At 38.6% G+C, this 19,810-nt stretch overlaps 1 protein-coding gene, 1 long non-coding RNA gene and 1 other non-coding gene across 3 annotated transcripts in view; 1 reads left to right on the forward strand and 2 right to left on the reverse strand.

Annotated features, from left to right (window-relative positions):
• Positions 1–19,810, reverse strand: part of LOC132679459 (uncharacterized) — a 55,145-nt gene that overhangs the window by 23,527 nt on the left and 11,808 nt on the right. Inside the window, exon 3 of the long non-coding RNA XR_009610164.3 lies at positions 3,718–3,803. This is a non-coding gene — a long non-coding RNA (uncharacterized LOC132679459). The remainder of the gene's footprint in view (positions 1–3,717; positions 3,804–19,810) is intronic.
• LOC132680017 (small nucleolar RNA U3) lies at positions 753–957 on the reverse strand. The gene has a single exon (XR_009610481.3). It is a non-coding gene; the product is annotated as a small nucleolar RNA U3 (small nucleolar RNA).
• Positions 9,485–18,199, forward strand: LOC132679458 (hyaluronidase-4-like). The gene is made up of 4 exons (XM_060633013.3): positions 9,485–9,645; positions 10,342–11,293; positions 14,899–14,988; positions 16,927–18,199. The coding sequence occupies exons 2-4, from the start codon at positions 10,373–10,375 to the stop codon at positions 17,371–17,373; spliced, it is 1,458 nt and encodes a 485-aa protein (XP_060488996.2). The 5' UTR covers positions 9,485–9,645; positions 10,342–10,372; the 3' UTR covers positions 17,374–18,199.

The following is a 19,810-nucleotide window of genomic DNA, read 5'->3' on the forward strand; positions in this document are numbered from 1 at the left end:
CTCCTTGAAAAATGGGCTTCACTAATCTTCCTTTACACACCCTTATTTCCTTATCCCTTGTTGACTCATAAGAATATAATCAATTATGATATTTATTCCTATTATTTCTCATTCATTTCTGGCTTCCATACTGAGGCACTTGAAAAAAAAAAATTTAAGCAATCTCTATGCCCAATGTGGGGCTAGAACTTGCAACCCTGAGATCAAGAATCAGGGTTGACTGAGTCAGCTGGGTGCCCCTGCACTTGAAAAAAATTCATAAAACCAAGGAACATTTTTTAAAACTAAATTTTTAAAACCTTCTCAAAGTTAAGTGAAACCGAGGAGGGATGGAAATAGCATTGGGAATTATTAACCCAGAAAAGGGATTTTGGTCTATTTTCTATCTGTGGACCTTAACATTCTCTCAAAAATAGATGAAGTAGTCCAGTGCACTCATTAGCTTGAACTCATGATTGTGTGAGGCCTTTCTCTCATGGGAAGAATGAATAAAGAAGTACAAATCGGTTGAATGAAGATGGCTAACAATTCCACAATTAAAATTTAAAAATATACAAAAACTGCTTATTTCTAAGCAGTTTAAACTAACTCATATATAAAGTTAATCATACTATCAAATCTAATTGATGTCGTCAATTTTATTGCATGTCTGATTTTATATTTTTTTGTGATTTCATATTTCTCCATTTTGTAGGCTGAGCAGAAAGTATTATAAAGCTTCTTCCTTCCTTCCTCTCTGTCTCTTTCTTTCTTCAGACTGCATCCTCTCCCTCTTGCTCTCCCAAAGAAGAAAAGAACCAGTATCAATGGTGAATGGCAGTTGCAGAAACACCGAGAATCGGCTCTAGGCTCAGGAGAGATTGCTGTGTCTCCTGCTGGTGGTTTCCGGAGCTCTACACTTTCAGAGAAACTTCTCTAGTAACAAACTGTAGAAATGATCCTTGAAAGTATAGTCTTGGAAATTTATGGGTCTCTTGAATTTACACTGGGTAATTGCTACATATGTAGAGTGTCCATATAATTTATTGTCTAAATTGGGCCATTTTGAGAATTAAAAGGTGTCACTACTAATGATCGCCTGAGGACAGTGGGTATAAACTGTGACTGTCCCCAACAAACAGGTCACCCTATAGACGAGGTGTTAGGGGAGCACTTTTTTTCCCCCCAGCATTTTGTATCCTTGAGGGGAAGGAATTTCCAGAATAGTATGGGAGAAATACTTTTCTCTCTTTCTGCCTCTTCTCTTATCCCTCCCCAGGGGATGGGGAATGATTTTGCTGATTGATGAGTTTGGGAGAGGAAAACTGAGCATGTAATTTCCAAGTATGACTACTGCCAAAGCAACCAGTGTAATGCTCAAAACTTCTAAAAATAAAGATTTCTCCAGATGCTTGTTGCAGAAGTTTCTGACATTATATAAAATAATATATATATTTTGCTTGATAATTCTAATTTTAAATGTCCATATGGACTTTTGGAAAAACTAAATTTAAGCATATCCCTCTCTTCACCACAACTCCCTCTACTGTAAACCTTTTCATATGTTCAGGTAATATGTTCTTTTTAAAGGAAAGCTTTCCTATTTTTACACATCACCGAACACCTTCTCTGTTTCGGAGAATCCTCTGTTTAATTAAATTTAAATTGAACCCTTACTTTTTGCATCCACTACCTTTTTGATTTAGGCAACACATCAAGTTTCATCTACTTTATTTTGTGTATTCTTGAGCTACATTTATTATTAATCTACATTTTTAAAAAGATTTTATTTTTTTAAGCAATCTCTGTGCCCAACGTGGGGCTCAAACTTACAACTCCGAGATCAAGGGTTGCACGTTCCATGGACTGTGCTAGCTGGGCACCCCATCTTATTAATCTAAAATTTAAAATGTAACCCAGATTGTGGAGCCTAGGTTGGGAAGATTGTTTTGTTTTTTTCTTTTTTTAAAGACTTCCCTGTAAAAGAGTAGAGCTTAAGTGTGTTACTTTTGAGTACCCTATAGATCTTTCTCTGATACTGAACCTTTAATGCTAAAGACAGAATCAAAAGACACACTAAAGGCAACACTAAATATTAACAAATACCTGTTTTTCAACTGCTTGAAAAAGTGAGATGGCTTAATAAATAATCATGAAAGATTCAGTGCTCTTCCAAATATATATCTTTTGGATTAAGAAATGTCTACAATTGTTTATTGCTATATTACGCCTCTCTCTTAAATCTGTCAAAACCGACCTTGCTCTCATTTCAGGACTAGAAGACATCAAGTACTAGGACTCTGAATCGAGTGTCAGTCTCTTCCTTTAGCTCTTCAGGAGTAAATTCATTTGAGCAGCCCGAAGTTGAGAGGCTGGTACCATTTGAGCTTTCCTTCTTGAGAAGGAATCCTCCCTCCACTCCAGCTGAAGGAGCTTGAGCAAGAGGTACCAAGAGGGCACAGAGAGACTGACCTTGAGTCTAAGGAACAATATGCCTCCACTCAACTGATTTAGTCAGAAACCCCTGCATAGTTTGAAACTAGTCAGCATCTAACTCCCCCAGCAAGTTGCCTTTTCTTGGTTTTCATCTTCCACAGCTCATCACCTTCCTTAAATGCTTCTGGCCCCTCATCTTTAGGTCTGCAGTATCGTCCTTTTTGTTTTTTCTTTCTGTTGTTGGATATTTTCTCTCCTTCGATTTTGAGGTGATCCTCAAATTTCTATCTTCAGGTCTCCTCTCTTTCCTGTAGAGATTTCTCTCCTCACCACCACCTCAACAAAGAAGATTCCCAATTCTACACCAATAGAAAAATTCCCAACTGCCTGCTAGATGTCACCAACCTGAGATATCTACAGCTCAAAATGCAATGTCTGTTACCATTTATATATGCCTTTTGTCTCTCTTCCACTGTGTCTTTCTTTTTGCCATCCCCTCCATCCGGACTCCCATTACAATTTCAGCCTGCTAAACTCTTCTGGTAAGTTAAGCCTTAAATATCACCTCCAGCTCCAAGCTTATTCAGATTTTTTAAACCACATTTGATGTCTTCATGTTTTGAACTCACATGGCATTCCGGGTATGACTCAATTCAAAACTGATTTTCTTCCACATAATTTGTAGGTTATTTATATAATCATCTTATCCTCATACTATAGGTCATAATTTGCTCCTACTATACTATACACATGTTAAGACAATATAGCTTTTCCTTCTCTATAACTAGCTGATTATCCTCACAAGCCACCACCTACCTGGCATGAATAAAGCACAGAAATAAATGGCATATATGACATGACATTGTTTCTCTAAAGAAATGCATGAGTAGGGTTATATGCATATTTTTCCTGACTTCATCCACCACTGAGGATAAATGTTTCACATGTGAAATAATACAGAAAAATGCCAATGCTCCGAGATCCCTCATGGAGATGATCAACATTTCACACTGATTGCCCTCTCCAATTTTTACCTGTGGCTTCCTAGAGGAAGGGACAAGATTCTCGTATAATCAGCACTCTGCACTCCTTCTGTTCAAGGTCATGTGCTTTTACTTTATGACTTATTGTGTCAGTTTGCTCAAGGTTTTTTGCCCCTGCTCTTTTCTGTGTGGCCAGCAGTCTACTCCAGACCACTAAATACTGTTCCTTTTATCTCTCCCCAGGTAGCTGAGAAGCTTGCCTGAATTCCACAGGAGAATTGTAGGTCCTACAGCGGGAGGAAACAGTGCTTCCTCTTACCTCACAGCTCTTGTATCCAGAACATGCAGGCTCCTGAAGGCAGGAGTCAATGAGAGCCCAGGATCACACAATGACTTTGGATGCACCTATGGAAAGGGGCAAGAGTAGAGAAATCATAAGTCCATTTACATGGGTCTCCTATAATATATTTTAGTGAAGATAAATAACTTTCCTTCATAGCAGTCTTCCACAAGTTTTGAATCTTCTCTTTAATTATGTTTTCTAGCTGTTTCTTGCTGGTGAATAGAAATACATCTGACTTATATATTAATCTTATATCCAGCTACCTGATTGAAAGGAACAGCTTTGAATTCAAATGACAGCCCTGCCTTAGTTTAAAGCTAGGTTCTCTTTTCTGCTTATTATGGATCTTTGATAAGAAATACAATTGCTGAGAAGTCTGTTTTACAAGCATTGTGAGACCTTTCCTGTAACCCGCTGTGTAGTAGAATGGGCTGTAAAACTTCCTAAATGTAGTCTGATATGTAATGAAATAAGTGATTGTATACAAACTAACCGGCATTTCTCGCTTCTGTAAACCTGCTTGCTTAGCACATTCCTCACCTACCCCCTTCCCCCTTTCTTCCTCCCGCCACAAGTAAAAAAAACCTCCCCTGTGCTACTTGTCTCTGTCTATAAAAACGCTATACCAACCCTAATCGTGGCCTCTTGCGTCACCGGCGACGAGTGCGCAGAGGACCAGGTTCGAACCTGCAATAAACGACCCTTGCCGCTTGGCTTTGACTTACGACTCTGGTGGTCTTTTGTGGGAGGTTTTAGAACTTTGGGCATTACACTGATAAGCTCTATTTTTTCAATAATTTATATACCCTTTTGAGTTTTCTGCATAAGCAATAATGTCTGAGTGTGGCGGTTTCACTTTCTCCCTTCCAATTATTAGGTCTGTAAAAGCAGGGGAGTAAATGGAATTGCACTGTTGTAAGGTTATTACATTTGTGAAGCGGGGAATGTAGAATGTCAAGTGGAAAGTGATAATTGAAAAATGGGAAACAAACTGTTGGGTATAAAATGTAAAGTGTGAATAGCGACAATATCGATAGTAAATAGACACTGATGAGGTAAGTGATCCTAATGTTAGTCTTAGAACAAACATTAGCAATATAATAAAAAGAAATACAGTTAAGAAGCCAGTAGATGAAATGGAACGACAAAAAAATATTAAAGGAACCCAAAAGAAGGCAAGAAAGTCATAACAGATAAAAAAGATAAGATATAAAAGGAAAGCACGTAGCAATATCAGAGGCTTAAATCAACTATATTGATAATTACATTTTGTGCAAATGGGCTAAATGATGAGGTTTTGGGGTGATAGTGGGGTTTGTGGGGTCTGGAGCCGATGACCGAGAAAGAATTCTCGAAGACGTCTTTGGTGCAAAAGGGTGATTTTATTGAAGCACGGGGACAGGATCCGTGGGCAGAAAGAGCTGTCCTGGGACCATGAGGAGAGACTGGTTATACACTATGGGGTTGGGGGAGGAAAAGTTCAGAAGTTCAGAGATTTTAATATGCTAAGGAAGATTCCCAAGGTACTGGAGGCCTAGCTATTGTCAAGCTAAGGTTGTTTTTCCCTCTAGCAAAGCATTAACATTAAGACAGCAGGGAGTTCCTGGAGAAACGTTTTACTCTGCCAGCCTCAAGTATTTGTCAATGGGCCGCAGGTTCTAAGGAGATTTAATACTAACATTTCCTCCTGCCTTTGTTTCCCACATCATTATGGAGGGGTGGTGGAAACAGGTCCTGCAGACTGAGATCTCTATCAGTTAAAGGTTTGTTTTCCCCCTTTTCCTTTGTTCTTGGGCAGCCAGGAGTGCCTGAGGAATAGCAACACATCTCCCACCTGGGGGTGGGGGCGTTTGCGGCCTGTCAGCTTGCCTCAGGCTCCCTCCTCACTAAACACACCAGTTAAAAGGCAGATGTTGTCAGACTGGGTTAAAACAAGTCTCAACTGCATGCTGCCTGCAGGAGAAACATTTAATTAAATTAATTAATTAGAGAGAGAGGGAGAAACGGGCGGTGGGGGGTGGGGGGGGGGAGCGCAAGCAGGAGCGTGCACCAGAGCAGGAGAGGGCAGAGGGCGAGGAGAAAATCTAAGCAGACTCCACGCTCAGCATGAGCCAGATGCTCGGCTCCATCACGACCATGACATCATGACCTGAGCTGAAATCCAGACTTAGATGCTGAACTGACTGAGTCACCCAGACACCCCCGGGAGAAACCTTTTAAGTAAAAAGATGCAGAAAGGCTGGAAGTAAGAGGAAGGGAGAAGATATAGTACTTGGAGAACAGTAAGCAGAAGAAAGCTGGACTAGCCATATTAATATGAAACTAGGCTTCCTGACAAAGAGTATTAAAAAAGATAAAGAGGGTTGTTATATAAAAAGAACAAAAACCGGGAAGACTCAGCCCCAATCCAAAATATGCACCCACCTATGATGTTATGATTTATAATAAGAAATATATGTTTGATCTTCATCCTGTTTTTGTTACAGAGCTCCTAAAACCCTTGCAATTTCTTGGGGTGCCTGGGTGGCTCAGCCGGTTAAGGGTCCCACAACTGACAGAGAGGAGCCGGCTGGTATCCTTTCTCTTCCTCTCAGCCCCTCCCCCACTCCTGCTGGTGTACTCTCTCTCTCTCTCAAAAAATAAATAAGTAAAACCCTTGAAGTCCCCCCCCCCTCCACCCCCAGAGGGATAAAGGTGTCTCTTGTTATGTCGGTGAGGTGACCTCAGACGCACCTCTGGAAAGGGGCTGGTGACCTGGGAACCAGCCACTGCGCTCAGAGGGCTGGAGCTTTCCACCCAGTGTTTTTTAGAGACCAGTTCTCAAGGCTTCAGTTTGGTTTAAAAGCCTCAGCCAAGTGCTCCTTGTGTTTAAGAAATGGGAAGGGACAAAGTTGGTCCAGCTCTTCCATGGGCACTCCTTTAGTTGGTGGTCCTATGGATGTTCTATATGTACCTCTGCCCCTGGACATTTTGGTGGGAGAATAATATTAGTGTTGTTCTAAAGTGGCTCTAAAGCTGTGGTGGCCTACAGGCCAAGCAAACCAAAGTCTAACGCCTCAAGATAACAAAATTGAGACCTAAAGACAAACACATTACAGCCAGCTAGACCTTTAAGCTATAGCCAATCAATAATTGCCTTTCTCTGGGGCTCCTGGGTAGCTCAGTCCATTAAACATCCAACTTTGGCTCAGGTCATGATCTCAAGGTCTGTAAGTTCCAGCCCCACATCGGGCTCTGTGCTGACAGCTCAGAGCCTGGAGCCTGCTTCATGATTCCATGTCTCCCTCTCTCTTTGCATGCCCCACCCCCCCCACTCCCTCTCATGCTCTGGCTCTCTCTCTCTCTCTCTCAAAAATAAATAAACATTAAAAAAAAAAATTGTCTCGCTTTGCTTTCACCTTTTCCCTATAAAAGTCTCTACCAGAGCTCCTGTCAGTAGAGTTCTCCGTAAGCATTTCTGGCTTGGTGCTGCCCCATTCAAATTGGCTTTTGCTCAAATAAACTCAAACTATTTAATATGCCTCAGTTTATCTCTTAATAGTTCATGTAATATCTTTTCCCCAAATTTAAAGCCTATATGATAAAAAGCAATTTCCCTACTTATTTCTGGAAAAATTATTAAAACTCATAAGCTTTTTAGAGAATTTGTTACTTCCTTTTCTTTGGGCACAGACATTTAAATAATTTGAAATTGACCTACCTTGTTGTTTTATTCAAAATTGGAAATACAGGTGAATTTGAGCAAAAGACTCTAGTGAGTCTAATCTGATTTAATCATCCTCTTTCTTTTTTGGAAAACTATTACTATTTCTCTGAGAAAATAAAAACCATAAATAACCTGCAGGTAAAACAAAAGCAAAAACACAAAACCAATTTGAATGCCTTCAACAGGGCTCCAATTATCAGGCAAACAAGACCCTGGCTTGAGAGAAAATTTCATCTTTGCTTGGAATCCCCCACAACATATTTTAAGAGGCTCTATAGTATAGCTATAAAACCTTGTGGTTTTTAAGTTTTTAGTTCATTTATTTATTTACCTATTTATCTATCTATCTATTTATTTAAAGTAATCTCTACACTCAACGTGGGGCTCAAACTCACAACCTGGAGCTCAAGAGTCACATACTCTTCCAACTAAGCCAGCCAGGCGCCCCTAAACTTGTTGAAGTTGTAAACCCCAAAGAGATTTTTTTACTGGATCCTAATAATGCATTGTCATAATAAAGAGTGACTGGTGATTTTATCGTATGTTAAAAAAAAAAAACACAAGATTTTCTGTCATTGAGTGCAAAGAATGAAATGCCCAATCACACATGAATTTGGACTTTAAGTACACACACACACACACACACACACACACACACACACACACACCTATATTTAGAACCATCTTAATAAGTTTACATTTCAGTGGAAGAAAATGTATAACAAAAGCATGATAAAACCACATCTTTCTCACCTTTGACACAGTTCTTGGCAGAATTGAAAAAGAGGCTCACAGAACTTTGAATGCTATTGGCAAATGATGCCCTGTCCCCCTAATACTTTTCACTGCAAAAATCTAAGATACCAATGACAAGTAGGCTACCATTAAAACGGATTATTTACTTCTCTTTTAGAGTCTATCAGAACTCACTCCACCACCCCTTTGCTGCATAAAACCCCACTCCCAGGTTATTTTTATCACTTGTACTTTTCTCTCTGTACCTTCACATAGAGCCAAATTCACATCACTCCCTGAACCTGGCCAACTTGTCCGTCATGTCCTTTGTCACTTAAAATCTGTAATCAAGAAAATCCCCTAGATCATAAAATGATCCGAGCAGCCTCGGATCCGAGCTATCCTCCACCTAGTCCAGACCTTAACCCACGGCTTTTATAGAGTGAGGGGCATGGTAGTGAGATCAAAAGGTAGTTATCTAAAGCGGCACCACCTGTGCATGATAGGCTTTCTACTGATTCTCTAACGAGGAGCCTTCTGTGCACCATTTAAGGGGAGATCAGAGCAAGTCTTCCCACATTCCAGTCAGGGCTTACATTAGCATCCATGGGGCCTGGAACACGTAGCCCCAAGGGAGGTCATTGCATAGGCATGAACAAGATGGCGGGCCAAAGATGGAGTCTGTGTTGTCAGCGCACTACAAATTCAATGAACAAAAGCCAAAGTGTGTGTATGAATGTGTATGTATGTATGTATGTATGTATGTATAAATAAATAAATAAATAAATAAATAAATAAATTTAGGTCAGATTTATATTCTGAATGATAAAAATGGCTAGAAAATGGAATAAAATCTCAGTAAGCATTATGAAGAAACAATTAATTATATTCAAAAATTCACACTGTTTAATAATGCACAATTTTGTTACTGTAGTAGAAGTTCATTATAAAATGCATACTAGGGACCAAGATAATGCCAAAGTCTTTACAATCTTAGGGTGCGATTTTATGAGTTAACACATGATTTTGGTTGGTAACATTTCTTGTGTTTAATATATTAAAGAGAGCAAGAACTACACAAGAAGTAACATATGACTCTCAAAAAGATACTGAGTTTAATTACATCAGAGAAAAATTTGTGATTCCTTTATATAAAAAATATGTACATGATAAAATAATTTGGATATATAACTTCCAACTCTGCTGCTCGCAGAATGAGATCTCATTGGCTGGAATGCATCATTTATTAGGCAGTCCTTGTATTCTGGGAAGATTCTTTGGCAGTTTTTGGTCAACTGACTATTTAGAAGGGGTTTAGAGAGCCAGGTTTCATTTGAGATTTAACTGGTGAAAACACAGCCCAATTTCTTCAAGAGAAAACCATGAAGTTAAAGAACTAATAGGTTTTTAGGCTTCTTTATATACCTGAGAGAAGATAGCACCAAATCCATAATCAATAGCAGGTAAATGCCATGTATGTTTTCTATTTTAGCCTATGCTAATTCCAAAGGTGATTGCTATCTTTTACAAATAGACAAAATGAAGCAAAACCAATGGATAAACAAACGGACAAACACATCTTTGAGGCCAGTGCATTTCCAATAGCAAGCAAGGTATTGCTTACTGCTGGTATCATTTGTTATTTCTTTTATTCTAGTTAATATTTGTTAAAATATCAACATTTGTTAATTTTCAACAGGGCATGTCCTTGGTCACTTTGCCAGTAATCAATAAGGAGATAGGGCAATCCATTCCTGGCTCCCCTTACAACCAAAGTTACGTCTGTACAGGATGGTGTAGATCAATGTAGTCAGAATAATAGGAAATTAAAGCCAGAACATCTAGCATGTAGAGTTGGCATAGCTGAGAATATGTGTGAAAACTTTTACTTTAGTTTTTATTCACTGGATTTTGTTTTCATGTTTTCAGTGTTTTTTTTAAAAAAGCCTCATTTTTCTTCCCTTGGTTCAAATGAAACTATAAATTAATCCTAGAGAGCAATAGACATTATAAGTCTTAAAAAGAAATTGTTCTACCATTTAAAGAACAGCTTGAACACCATTGTGAGTTTACTTCATTTGCTACTCCCTGTGTAGTGTAAAACTAAAGAGACATTTGACTCCATTGTGTCTGATTTTTTTCCTCTTCTTGTTTTTAAGGAGACTGCTGTAATGGTGAAAGCTACAAGCCATGTATAACCTGTGGATGGCATGGTCGGGAGTGTTGTTGCCCTTGATCAAGTTCACTCATTCAGTCCTCAAACCAGTACTGCCCCCCGTGATCAAGAACCAACCTTTCAACATGTTCTGGGCTGCCCCAACGATGCAGTGTCAACATTTCTTCAACGTGGATTTGAATCTCCCATTATTTAATATTATAGCAAATCCTGTAGAGACTCAGAGGGGGTCAACAATTGCCATATTTTATCCAAATGAATTAGGGTATTATCCTTATTTCTCTCAAGATGGAAAACCCTTTAATGGAGGGATACCACAGAATATGAGTCTTTCTAAACACCTCAGGAAGACAGCTGATGACATTGCAAAAGTTGTCTCTTGGTGGAGATCGGAAGGTCTTGTTGTCATTGACTGGGAAAGCTGGAAACCCCAATGGGATAGAAATTGGGGCAAGAGAATAATATATAAAAACCACTCCTTAGCCTTCACTAGAAACCGCCATCCTGATTGGTCAGAAATGAAAGTGAAAACAATTGCTCAACAGGAATTTGAAAGTGCTGGAAGGAGTTTTATGAACACCACTCTCACATTGGCTTTAGAAATGAGACCAAAGTGTTTATGGGGCTTTTATCTCTACCCAGACTGCTACAATTATGATTATAGGACAAACCCACAGATCTACACAGGTAAATGCCCAAATGATGAAATTTCCCGCAATGACCAACTCCAGTGGCTATGGGAAAAAAGTACAGCACTTTATACGTCAATATATTTGGATAAAATATTGAAGTCAAGTTTAAATGCTTTGAAATTTGTTCATTATCGAGTTAGGGAAGCCATAAGGATCGCTGAGATGGCTAGACATGACTATATTTTGCCAGTTTTTATTTTTTCCAGACCATTTTATTTGCATAGTCTTGAAGCTTTGTCACAGGTAAGAAAAAGTATAGTCACTCACCTAAAAAATGGAAATTTGGTACAATGAGTATACAAAATCTGTGAAAAAAAATGTTTTAGGGTAATTATTTTCCCTTAATAACAGAACACTATTTTATTATTAAAGGTACATATTTCTTTAAATGTCAATCCAGTTCTGAAACAATATCACTGACAATTAGATGTTTACTTAGTTTTTATGTGTGTATGTATGTATGTATGTATGTATTTTCAAATGTTTATTTATTTTTGAGGGAGGCAGGGGGCAGGGAGAGGGAGGCAGGGGGCAGAGAGAGGATCCAAAGCAGGCTCTATGCTGATAGCAGAGAGCCGATGTGGGGCACAGGCTCACTAACTGTGAGATCATGATCTGAGCTGAAGTCTGACACTTAACCAACTGAGCTACCCAGGTGCCCCATGATGTTTACCTAGTTTTTTGGATGATGACTCTTATCAGCTTAGCATTTTCAGGGTTTTCCTGTAGAATAGTTGTCAAGCTTGAGTTAAATGATGTAACAGATTAATTTTAACCGTGGAGCAATTTCAGAATCAGCTTTTTAATATATAAGAGTAGCACCAATTTTGCAAATCTAAAAGGTATAGAATAAAGCGTGGGTAAAGTATTAATCAATTATAGTTTTTGTTATATTTCATTTTTATGTTTTAATTAAGTTCACTGAAAATAACATAGATTCTATTAATTTTATATTTAAGAGTCTACAATGTGATCTAGTGGCTAATATCAAGGCATTAAAAGTGGTTTATGCAAACAGACATTGCCTTAGAAATAACACAAAGTAGGAAGAACAAAGAGGTGGGAATGAGCTTGTTTGGAAGATAATGAGTTTGCAGACACTTGGAAGTGTTCAAGCTTTAGCTAGATTGTCATTTAGATAGGACATTATTGTAGGGATTCAATCACTGGGTAGATGACTAGATAAGAAAACCCTTAAATCTCCAGCCATACCTGTGGCTCACATTTCTGTGATTCCAGTGCCCAATACAGACACAGGGCCATTGGATAGACAATACACAGCTCATCTTATTAGACCACTTATGTTTGAGATGAGGGCATTTAAAAGCAGTATCAATTATTCCTCAAATATTTTAGAATAAAATCTATTGACCCAAACGCTATTGATTAGACTTGACATTTACATCGTTGAGGATTACTCAGTAATGGGTTGTTTATTCAATATGTTTAGGAGGAAAAGAGTATTAGCGTCTTGACAAAAAGTTGGAAGATTTCAGAGTTATCTAATCCACCTCTGACCCAAACATGGATTCTTTCTTATCTGGCCTCTGCTTCAACACTTTTTGATGGGCTCTCCCTATTCCAGAAGAAAAATTGCCGTTTGGGGACGATGTTAATTCCCAGAAAGTTCTTGAGTATGTTGAGTCTACTCTGCCCCTGGATAATTCACATCATTAAGTCTAATTCTACCTTCTGGTGTAACCTAGAATAAATCAAATCCTTCTTTGAAAAGTCAGTTCTTCAGGTATTTGAAGACATCAGTCATACCTAGCAGTCTTCTTGATAAGATATTCCTCAAGTAACAGATCTTTCGAATCATGTCACTTTCTCAAATCCTTTTGGGAAAAGACTAGGTTACATTTATTCATTCCAAAATTATTTATTGAGTGACTACAATGTGTCAGACATGATATGTTATTAATAATAATAATAGTAGAAACTGATAATAGTCCATACAGTGAGGTAGTTTCTCTTGATAGAAAATGAGAGAATGAGATGAACCACATTTTAATAAAAGTCTTTTTCATAACTGTCCCATTTTTGTACTATTAGACATCTGCCATAAATTATGGGCTACGTATCATCTCTGAGCTCTACTTTGGAAATCAATAGACCACATACTCGACTCATCAAAAGCTATAGAGTGGGGGCAGATGGGGAGAGAGAGAGAATCTTAAGCAGGGCTCTATCCCACCACCCTGGGATTGTGATCTGAGCCACAATCAAGAGTTGGACACTCAACCGACTGAGCCACACAGGTCCCCCTATACTGAAGCATTTTAATCCTATCCTGTTGCCTTCACATATCAAAAAATGAGATGGGTCTTTCTTACCTATTGTCTATATAACATAACTTTTCAATGAAATAATTTAAAATATCAGCTTTGCTTGATATATTCTTTCAGAGGTGTCTCAATTTAAGTGAGCGACTTGATTTATATTTAAGGAATGTGATATTAGTATAAGAGTGCATTATAATAGAAGGATGATTTCCTTTCTATTGGTATTACCTAGATAAATTGCAGACCACAAGCACTAGTGTTACTGGAGGTTTTCCGTAATGCAGGGAAGTTTTGCTGTGGCGTGGTCATCTTCTCAACCTTGTTTTTGAATACTGTGTCTTTGCACTGGATCTCTGGCTCTCCACACCTCGGAGGGAAGGGAAGAATGCAGGTTCCTTCATCTATCATTTCTCTGTTTCATCCTCCTTTATTCCCTGTTCCTTTGCTCTTGGTCTATAAACATGAACATAACCTCCTCCGTTTCTTGTCTTGGTGAATTATAATCTACTTAGTCACCCAGCTTGAGAGTCAAGCTCCTTTCTTTTTTCATTATCTAATAGGTATCCATCCAAATCCCTCTTCAGTCTGCCCCTCTGCTTTGCAAGGACCGACATGGCCTTTGTTGAGACCCTCATCATTTCTCATTGAGCAGTGTCCATCATCTCCTAATGGATGCCCCTTGCTATCTTCTTGGCTTCCCCTTCCAATACATGTGTTATGTGACAGCCAAAAGCATCTATCAAAGTTGCAAATTGGTGGCTTTCCAGTACTAAAACTTTTTTTGTAGTCAAGTCCTAATAATTTAAAATAGCCTAAAAGACTTTGTATTTAGATCCTATTTATATACAAAGATTCAGATGCCTTCCCTTCTTCCCCAGTCCCCTGTGCTTTACCATAGGAGTTATAGCAGTTCTCTGGGTGGACTATGTTTCTTTTCTACATGTGAACCTCTGCCCTTATTCTTCTACTGTACACCAAATTCTGCTCTCTCTAATCTATCTTATGAATTTGTACTCATTTCAAAAGACATATCTGAAATCTCACCTCCTGAAGAAAGCTTTTCCAGATTCTTCTATGTAGCATTAAGCAGTACCTCTAATCTATATGTCTAATAGGCCAATATAGAACTTAATTTGTTATACTATACTGACTTGATTTTTTTTATCACAGCAAACTTTGTTCTTTTTTTTAAAATTATTATTGTTCAGTGGTTAGAGGTAGTATAACATCAGAGTTGAGAGTTCCAGCAAATTATAATTAGTTGTCTTTATGTCTGTCTCAACCATCACACTAAAGTGCTTCCTTGAGGACAGGAACTAGAATCCATTCCATTTTTACATTCTCAGTGTCTAGTATATTGTCTGGAACATCATAAATATTTATCAAATAAAAGAAAGTCACCAAGGCAGAATTGCCTTTTCTAATAATTCTCTACAGTGCTTTGTTTCAGAAACAAGGATCACATTATCGATGTGTTTTTTACCACAATTGATGGGTTAAGTCTTATCACTGAAATGTCAATGACTCAGTTTGGCAGAAACTACTTGTGATACGTCTCTTTTTTAGGAAGATTTAGTACATACAATTGGCGAGAGTGCCGCATTGGGAGAGGCAGGAATAATACTGTGGGGAGGATACGAATACTCTGATTCAAAGGTAAGCAGTGATCTCTCCGTCAGCATCTTGAACATTTTCTAGATACTGTTTTTGCTTTCATTTTTCACATTAGAGCCGAATGGTTATTTGCTCAGATGACTCTAATGAAGTTCAAAGAGTATGGGGACGAACACTGTTTGAACACCTACTCTGTAGCAGCCACCGTGGTAAGTAGTAGTGTGGAAAGAGCACACGTTTTTGAATCAGACAGCCCTAAAGGAGAATTCCATTTTTACATTCTAGAAGTATACTCTTAGGCAAGTTAATTCACCTGAGTCTCAGTTTCTCCATCTTAAAAAAAAAAAAAAAAAAAAAGAGGGGCACCTGGGTGGCTCAGTCGGTTGGGCGTCCGACTTCAGCTCAGGTCATGATCTCACGGCTGGTGGATTCGAGCCCCACATGGGGCTCTGTGCTGACAGCTCAGAGCCTGGAGCCTGCTTTGGATTCTGTGTCTCCCTGTCTGTCTGCTCCTCCCCTGCTCACACTCTGTCTCTCTCTCTCTCTCAAAAATAAATAAACATTAAAAAAAAAAGATACTGAAATAAAGCCTACTCTGCAGGGATCAGTAGATGCAATGATACAATCTATATGTGAGAAAGATATAAATAATAAATTCAAAAAATAAGTATTTTTCATCCATACTAAAGAGGATAGATTTTTCTAAAAATGGTATTTTATTGCCATTTTCTCCATGATAGAAACTCTCATGGGAGGAAAAATATATGTATTATATTAACAATCTGCTCTTGTTAGTAATGCATACACAAAATAACTATGATTTTTCACAACCGACTTTTCGCATGGTCTATTGGTCGCCTGCTACATTGCCTAAGTGAAAACTCTGAACCACAGCTTTTCCTCACTTCCAGGTATTAACAGATAGTCTCATTTTTGGTTATTAAAACATCCAGTCTCCAACATACAAAAACAGCCAAACATCATTTGGCACGGAATGAGTTAGGACGATGGGGCTGTTAAGAGCAGGAGACGTGAAGTTGGGTCGTTTGGGGTCCAGGGCTCATGTTTTGTCACTTACTAGCCGTGTGACCTTGAGCAAGTCATCGACTTTACAATTTCTTTATCTGTAAAATGGGGGAAATAATAGTATATGTCTCACATGGTACGTGCCAAGTACATGTTTGCTATTATTATGTGGGTAAACATTTCCTACACCTCCTCCCCACACCGCAAGCTTAGGTCTTAGGTATGGGGAAGAGAAGTATGGGGCAAGTTCTTTGTTCATTTGCTTTAAAGATGGGTGTGGGAGACTGGGTCGGAAAGGATACAAAGTGGGCAATGTAATTTTTATTGATTTGGGGCATTTATGATGATTTTTGTCTTTTGAAGTTCTTCCCAAACAACTGCCACATAGGTACTGGCTCTTTCTTGCATGAGGGGTCGCTGGCGTTTGGTTAGAGACACCCTCCCGCCTTGCACGCAACTTGCACCCCCAGGGCTCTGCTCCTCAGGCATTGGAAAGCAGAGGCTGGCATATGCTCAGATGGGGAAGGCCGCCAGAGTTGCAGTCTGGGAAGAGGATCAGGAGATCAGATTGGAATGTGTTAAGTTTGAGATGCTTATGAGACATGCAGGTGGAGACGTCACATCAGTAGGTGGCTATGCAATTGGTTCAGGGATAAAGCCTGGGAGATACACATCTGGAGTTCTATTTAAAGCAAGGAGATGGGGTGAATGCTTCCAGCGAGGGTATAGCTATACGCAGTCTTAGCAAAGTCTGACCTACAATGTTTCTGCATATTAAGTATCAGTGTTGAAGATATTTCACAATTAAAGTTAAATTTAAAATAACCATACCATATTAATGCTGATGATCTTCCTCCTCAGCCTTACCAAATACAAAACTCCAAGTATTAATACCACCTGTATAAAAGAACCACATTTCAAGAGTGATCTAAATGCATCTCTGTTTTATTACAGAAGGCCTGCTTAACAGTGCAAAAGTCTATCCAAGGGCCATTGGGCCATTATGCAGTTAATGTGACATCTGCAGCCAAATTCTGCAGTCAAAGCCTATGTAACAATAATGGAAGGTGTGTCCGAAAAGCACCTGAGTCCTCCGCCTATCTGCATATGCCTGAAAGCAGCGCTAAGAAATACATCCTAAATAAGAGTTTCAGATTCGTCATTTCTCCAGCCGATAAACTGAAGACAGTAAAGGTCATGAAGAACGGGTTTGTGTGTCACTGTTATTACGGCTGGCATGGGGAATCCTGCCGGCAACACTCTTCAGATCTCTTGAGAGAGAAGAATAAGGCTCCTATGACTAACTTTAAATTTTCAGTGTTTCTCAGCATGACCTTATTTATCATTCTGTTGAATTTTGTTACCCCCTATTGCAATGCCAATTTTTCCTTGAAATACTGAAGAGTAGAAAATGCTGCTTTTTTCCCCTTTAATCTACTTCTAAATATTTATTGGCTTTAAAGTAAAAAAATATATATATATTTTTTAAGTGATCATTGGTTCCATTCCTGGATAGAGTGATTGTTTATTGGGTGCTTAGTTCATGCTGGGCACATGTGATAAGGAAGTGAACACACAAAAGTCCCTGACCTTGGGGAGCTTAGATTCTTGTAAGAAATTGAACAATAAATAAATACGTATATATCAAATGGTGATAAGTGCTATGGAAAAGAGTAAAGCAGGGTGAATGGATTAGGGGGTGTCAGGGAGCATGGAAAATTATATATAGAGTAGACAAATAAGCCCCTTGATGAGATGGCCTGAAGGCAGAAGAAGGAGTTGGCAAATACATCTGAGAAGAGCGACCTTGGAATGCGGAATAGGAAAGAGTAAAGACAAAAACCTTTCAAGGCACTTTGGTGGCTCAGTCAGTTAAGCATCTGACTTTCGTTCAGGTCAAGATCTCACGCCCCGTTGGGCTCTCTGTTGTCAACACAGAGCCCGCTTGGGATCCTTTGTCTCTCTCTCCCTGCCCCTTCCCTGCTCGAGTGCTCTCTCTTCTCTCAAAAATAAATAAACATTAAAACAACAACAACAACAACAACAACAAAACAACAACAACAACAACAACAACAACAAAACCTGTAAATGGGAGCAGATCTGGAGTGTTTCAGGACATCAGGAAGGCCAGTGTGACTGATGCAGGAAGAAAAGCAAACGCGGAATGGAGAGACAGGTCATTAACTTTATTTGAACTAAGAGTCTGAGCAAAGGTACTTCCTTTTTTTTAAATTAATAATTAATGAGAAACTTCTGGAGGAAAGCCAGTCAAATAAGATATAATATCTACATTAAAAAAAATAAATACACACTTAAATTGGATAGAAATAAGAGTATCTATTAGGATTAGATCGATATTGCTACAATGTTATTGAGAACTCCAATAATGTATAACAAATTGGAAAATTTGTAGTAAGGTCATATGGGATATGGAACAGACAATAACATGGGAGCTAAAGAAGCAACCATTATGTTCTAGCTTTTGTGTTCCATGGATTGGGAATTTCTAAAAAATTCAAGTGAACCCAGGATACTAAGTCATAGGGCAAAAGGGAATCTATACTGAATGCTGTAGGGTTCAATTTTATGAGAAATATCACTAGGGCTCTTAGTAATTGATTTGGCAATCATCCTTATCAGAAGGTAAGCCCTGTTAGATTCCCATAAAATGGAATTCATATAGGAAATTCTTTGATTTGATATTTGTTGGTTTAGTAAAGTATACTGTATCTAAGCAATTCATTTCCCTTCAGTTCTCAATGCATGGTAAGTCATTTGAAAAATTCATGGGGTCGGGGTGTCTGGGTGGTTCAGTTGGCTAAGTGTCCAGCTCTTGGTTTAGGCTCAGGTCATGATCTCACAGTTCTTGAGATCAAGTCCCACGTCGGGCTCTATGCTCACAGTGCAGATTCGTTCTCTCCCTCTCTCTCTGCCCCTCCCCTGCTTGTGCTCATTCTCTCTCTCTCAAAACAAATAAATGTTCAAAAATTTTTTTTGAAAAAAGAAAAATCTATGTGGTTACTTGGGCTGACCTCGTTACAATCCAGACCAATTTCTTTCATAAACAAAATGGGTTATAGTATCCCAAGTACTATTTCCCTTAGCTTAGAGAAAATATTTTTCTGTCTGACGCTCTCCAAATATTGCACTTTCACATGCACTTCATCTTGGTGTACATAAAGAGTGTGGATGGATAGATCACACTCAGATTCAGACTTCACTTGTTTGTGCATTTATTCATTCATTCACTTTCAGGAGAAGTAAAAGTTAAAGAGGCAGTGAAATAGAGTAAGTTAAATTTAGGGCTATTTGCTAAATTCCTCTATTTTGTTGGTATCCTGCTGCACCAAGGCTGACATTACAGTAATTGAATTCTTGTGCCTGAACAAGAAATGATTTTTACAACTATTCAAGGTGGCACTAAGCCCTGATAAGGAAAAGGGATGGCTCTTATCCTTTAGTGATAAGTTTTTCATCTTTATGATATCAGGGTTTTGATAGGCAATGAATTCCATTAAAGAAGGAAAAGGCATACATTAATAAATATCACCATTTGAAAATGAAGAAAATAAGATACGGAGAGAACGAGAGGTATAGCCAATTTTACCCACTAACCAGTGACTGCATCAAGTATAGGACACACATCACTGGTCTCTATTGTTTAAATTTGCAGTGCCTCCAAAATAATTAGGGCATAAGAAGAAGAATTAAGGTAGATGAGATAAAAAGGGAAAACATATAGAAAATACCTGGAAGAAAATAGGAAACATCCCAATCCTAGAACCCACAGATAATCATTTTATTCTTAATAAAAAACATTACACTTTATGTCACTTAA

Source organism: Panthera onca, chromosome A2, assembly GCF_046562875.1.
Source record: "Panthera onca isolate mPanOnc1 chromosome A2, mPanOnc1 haplotype 2, whole genome shotgun sequence".
In the NCBI taxonomy this organism is placed as follows: Eukaryota; Metazoa; Chordata; class Mammalia; order Carnivora; family Felidae; genus Panthera; species Panthera onca.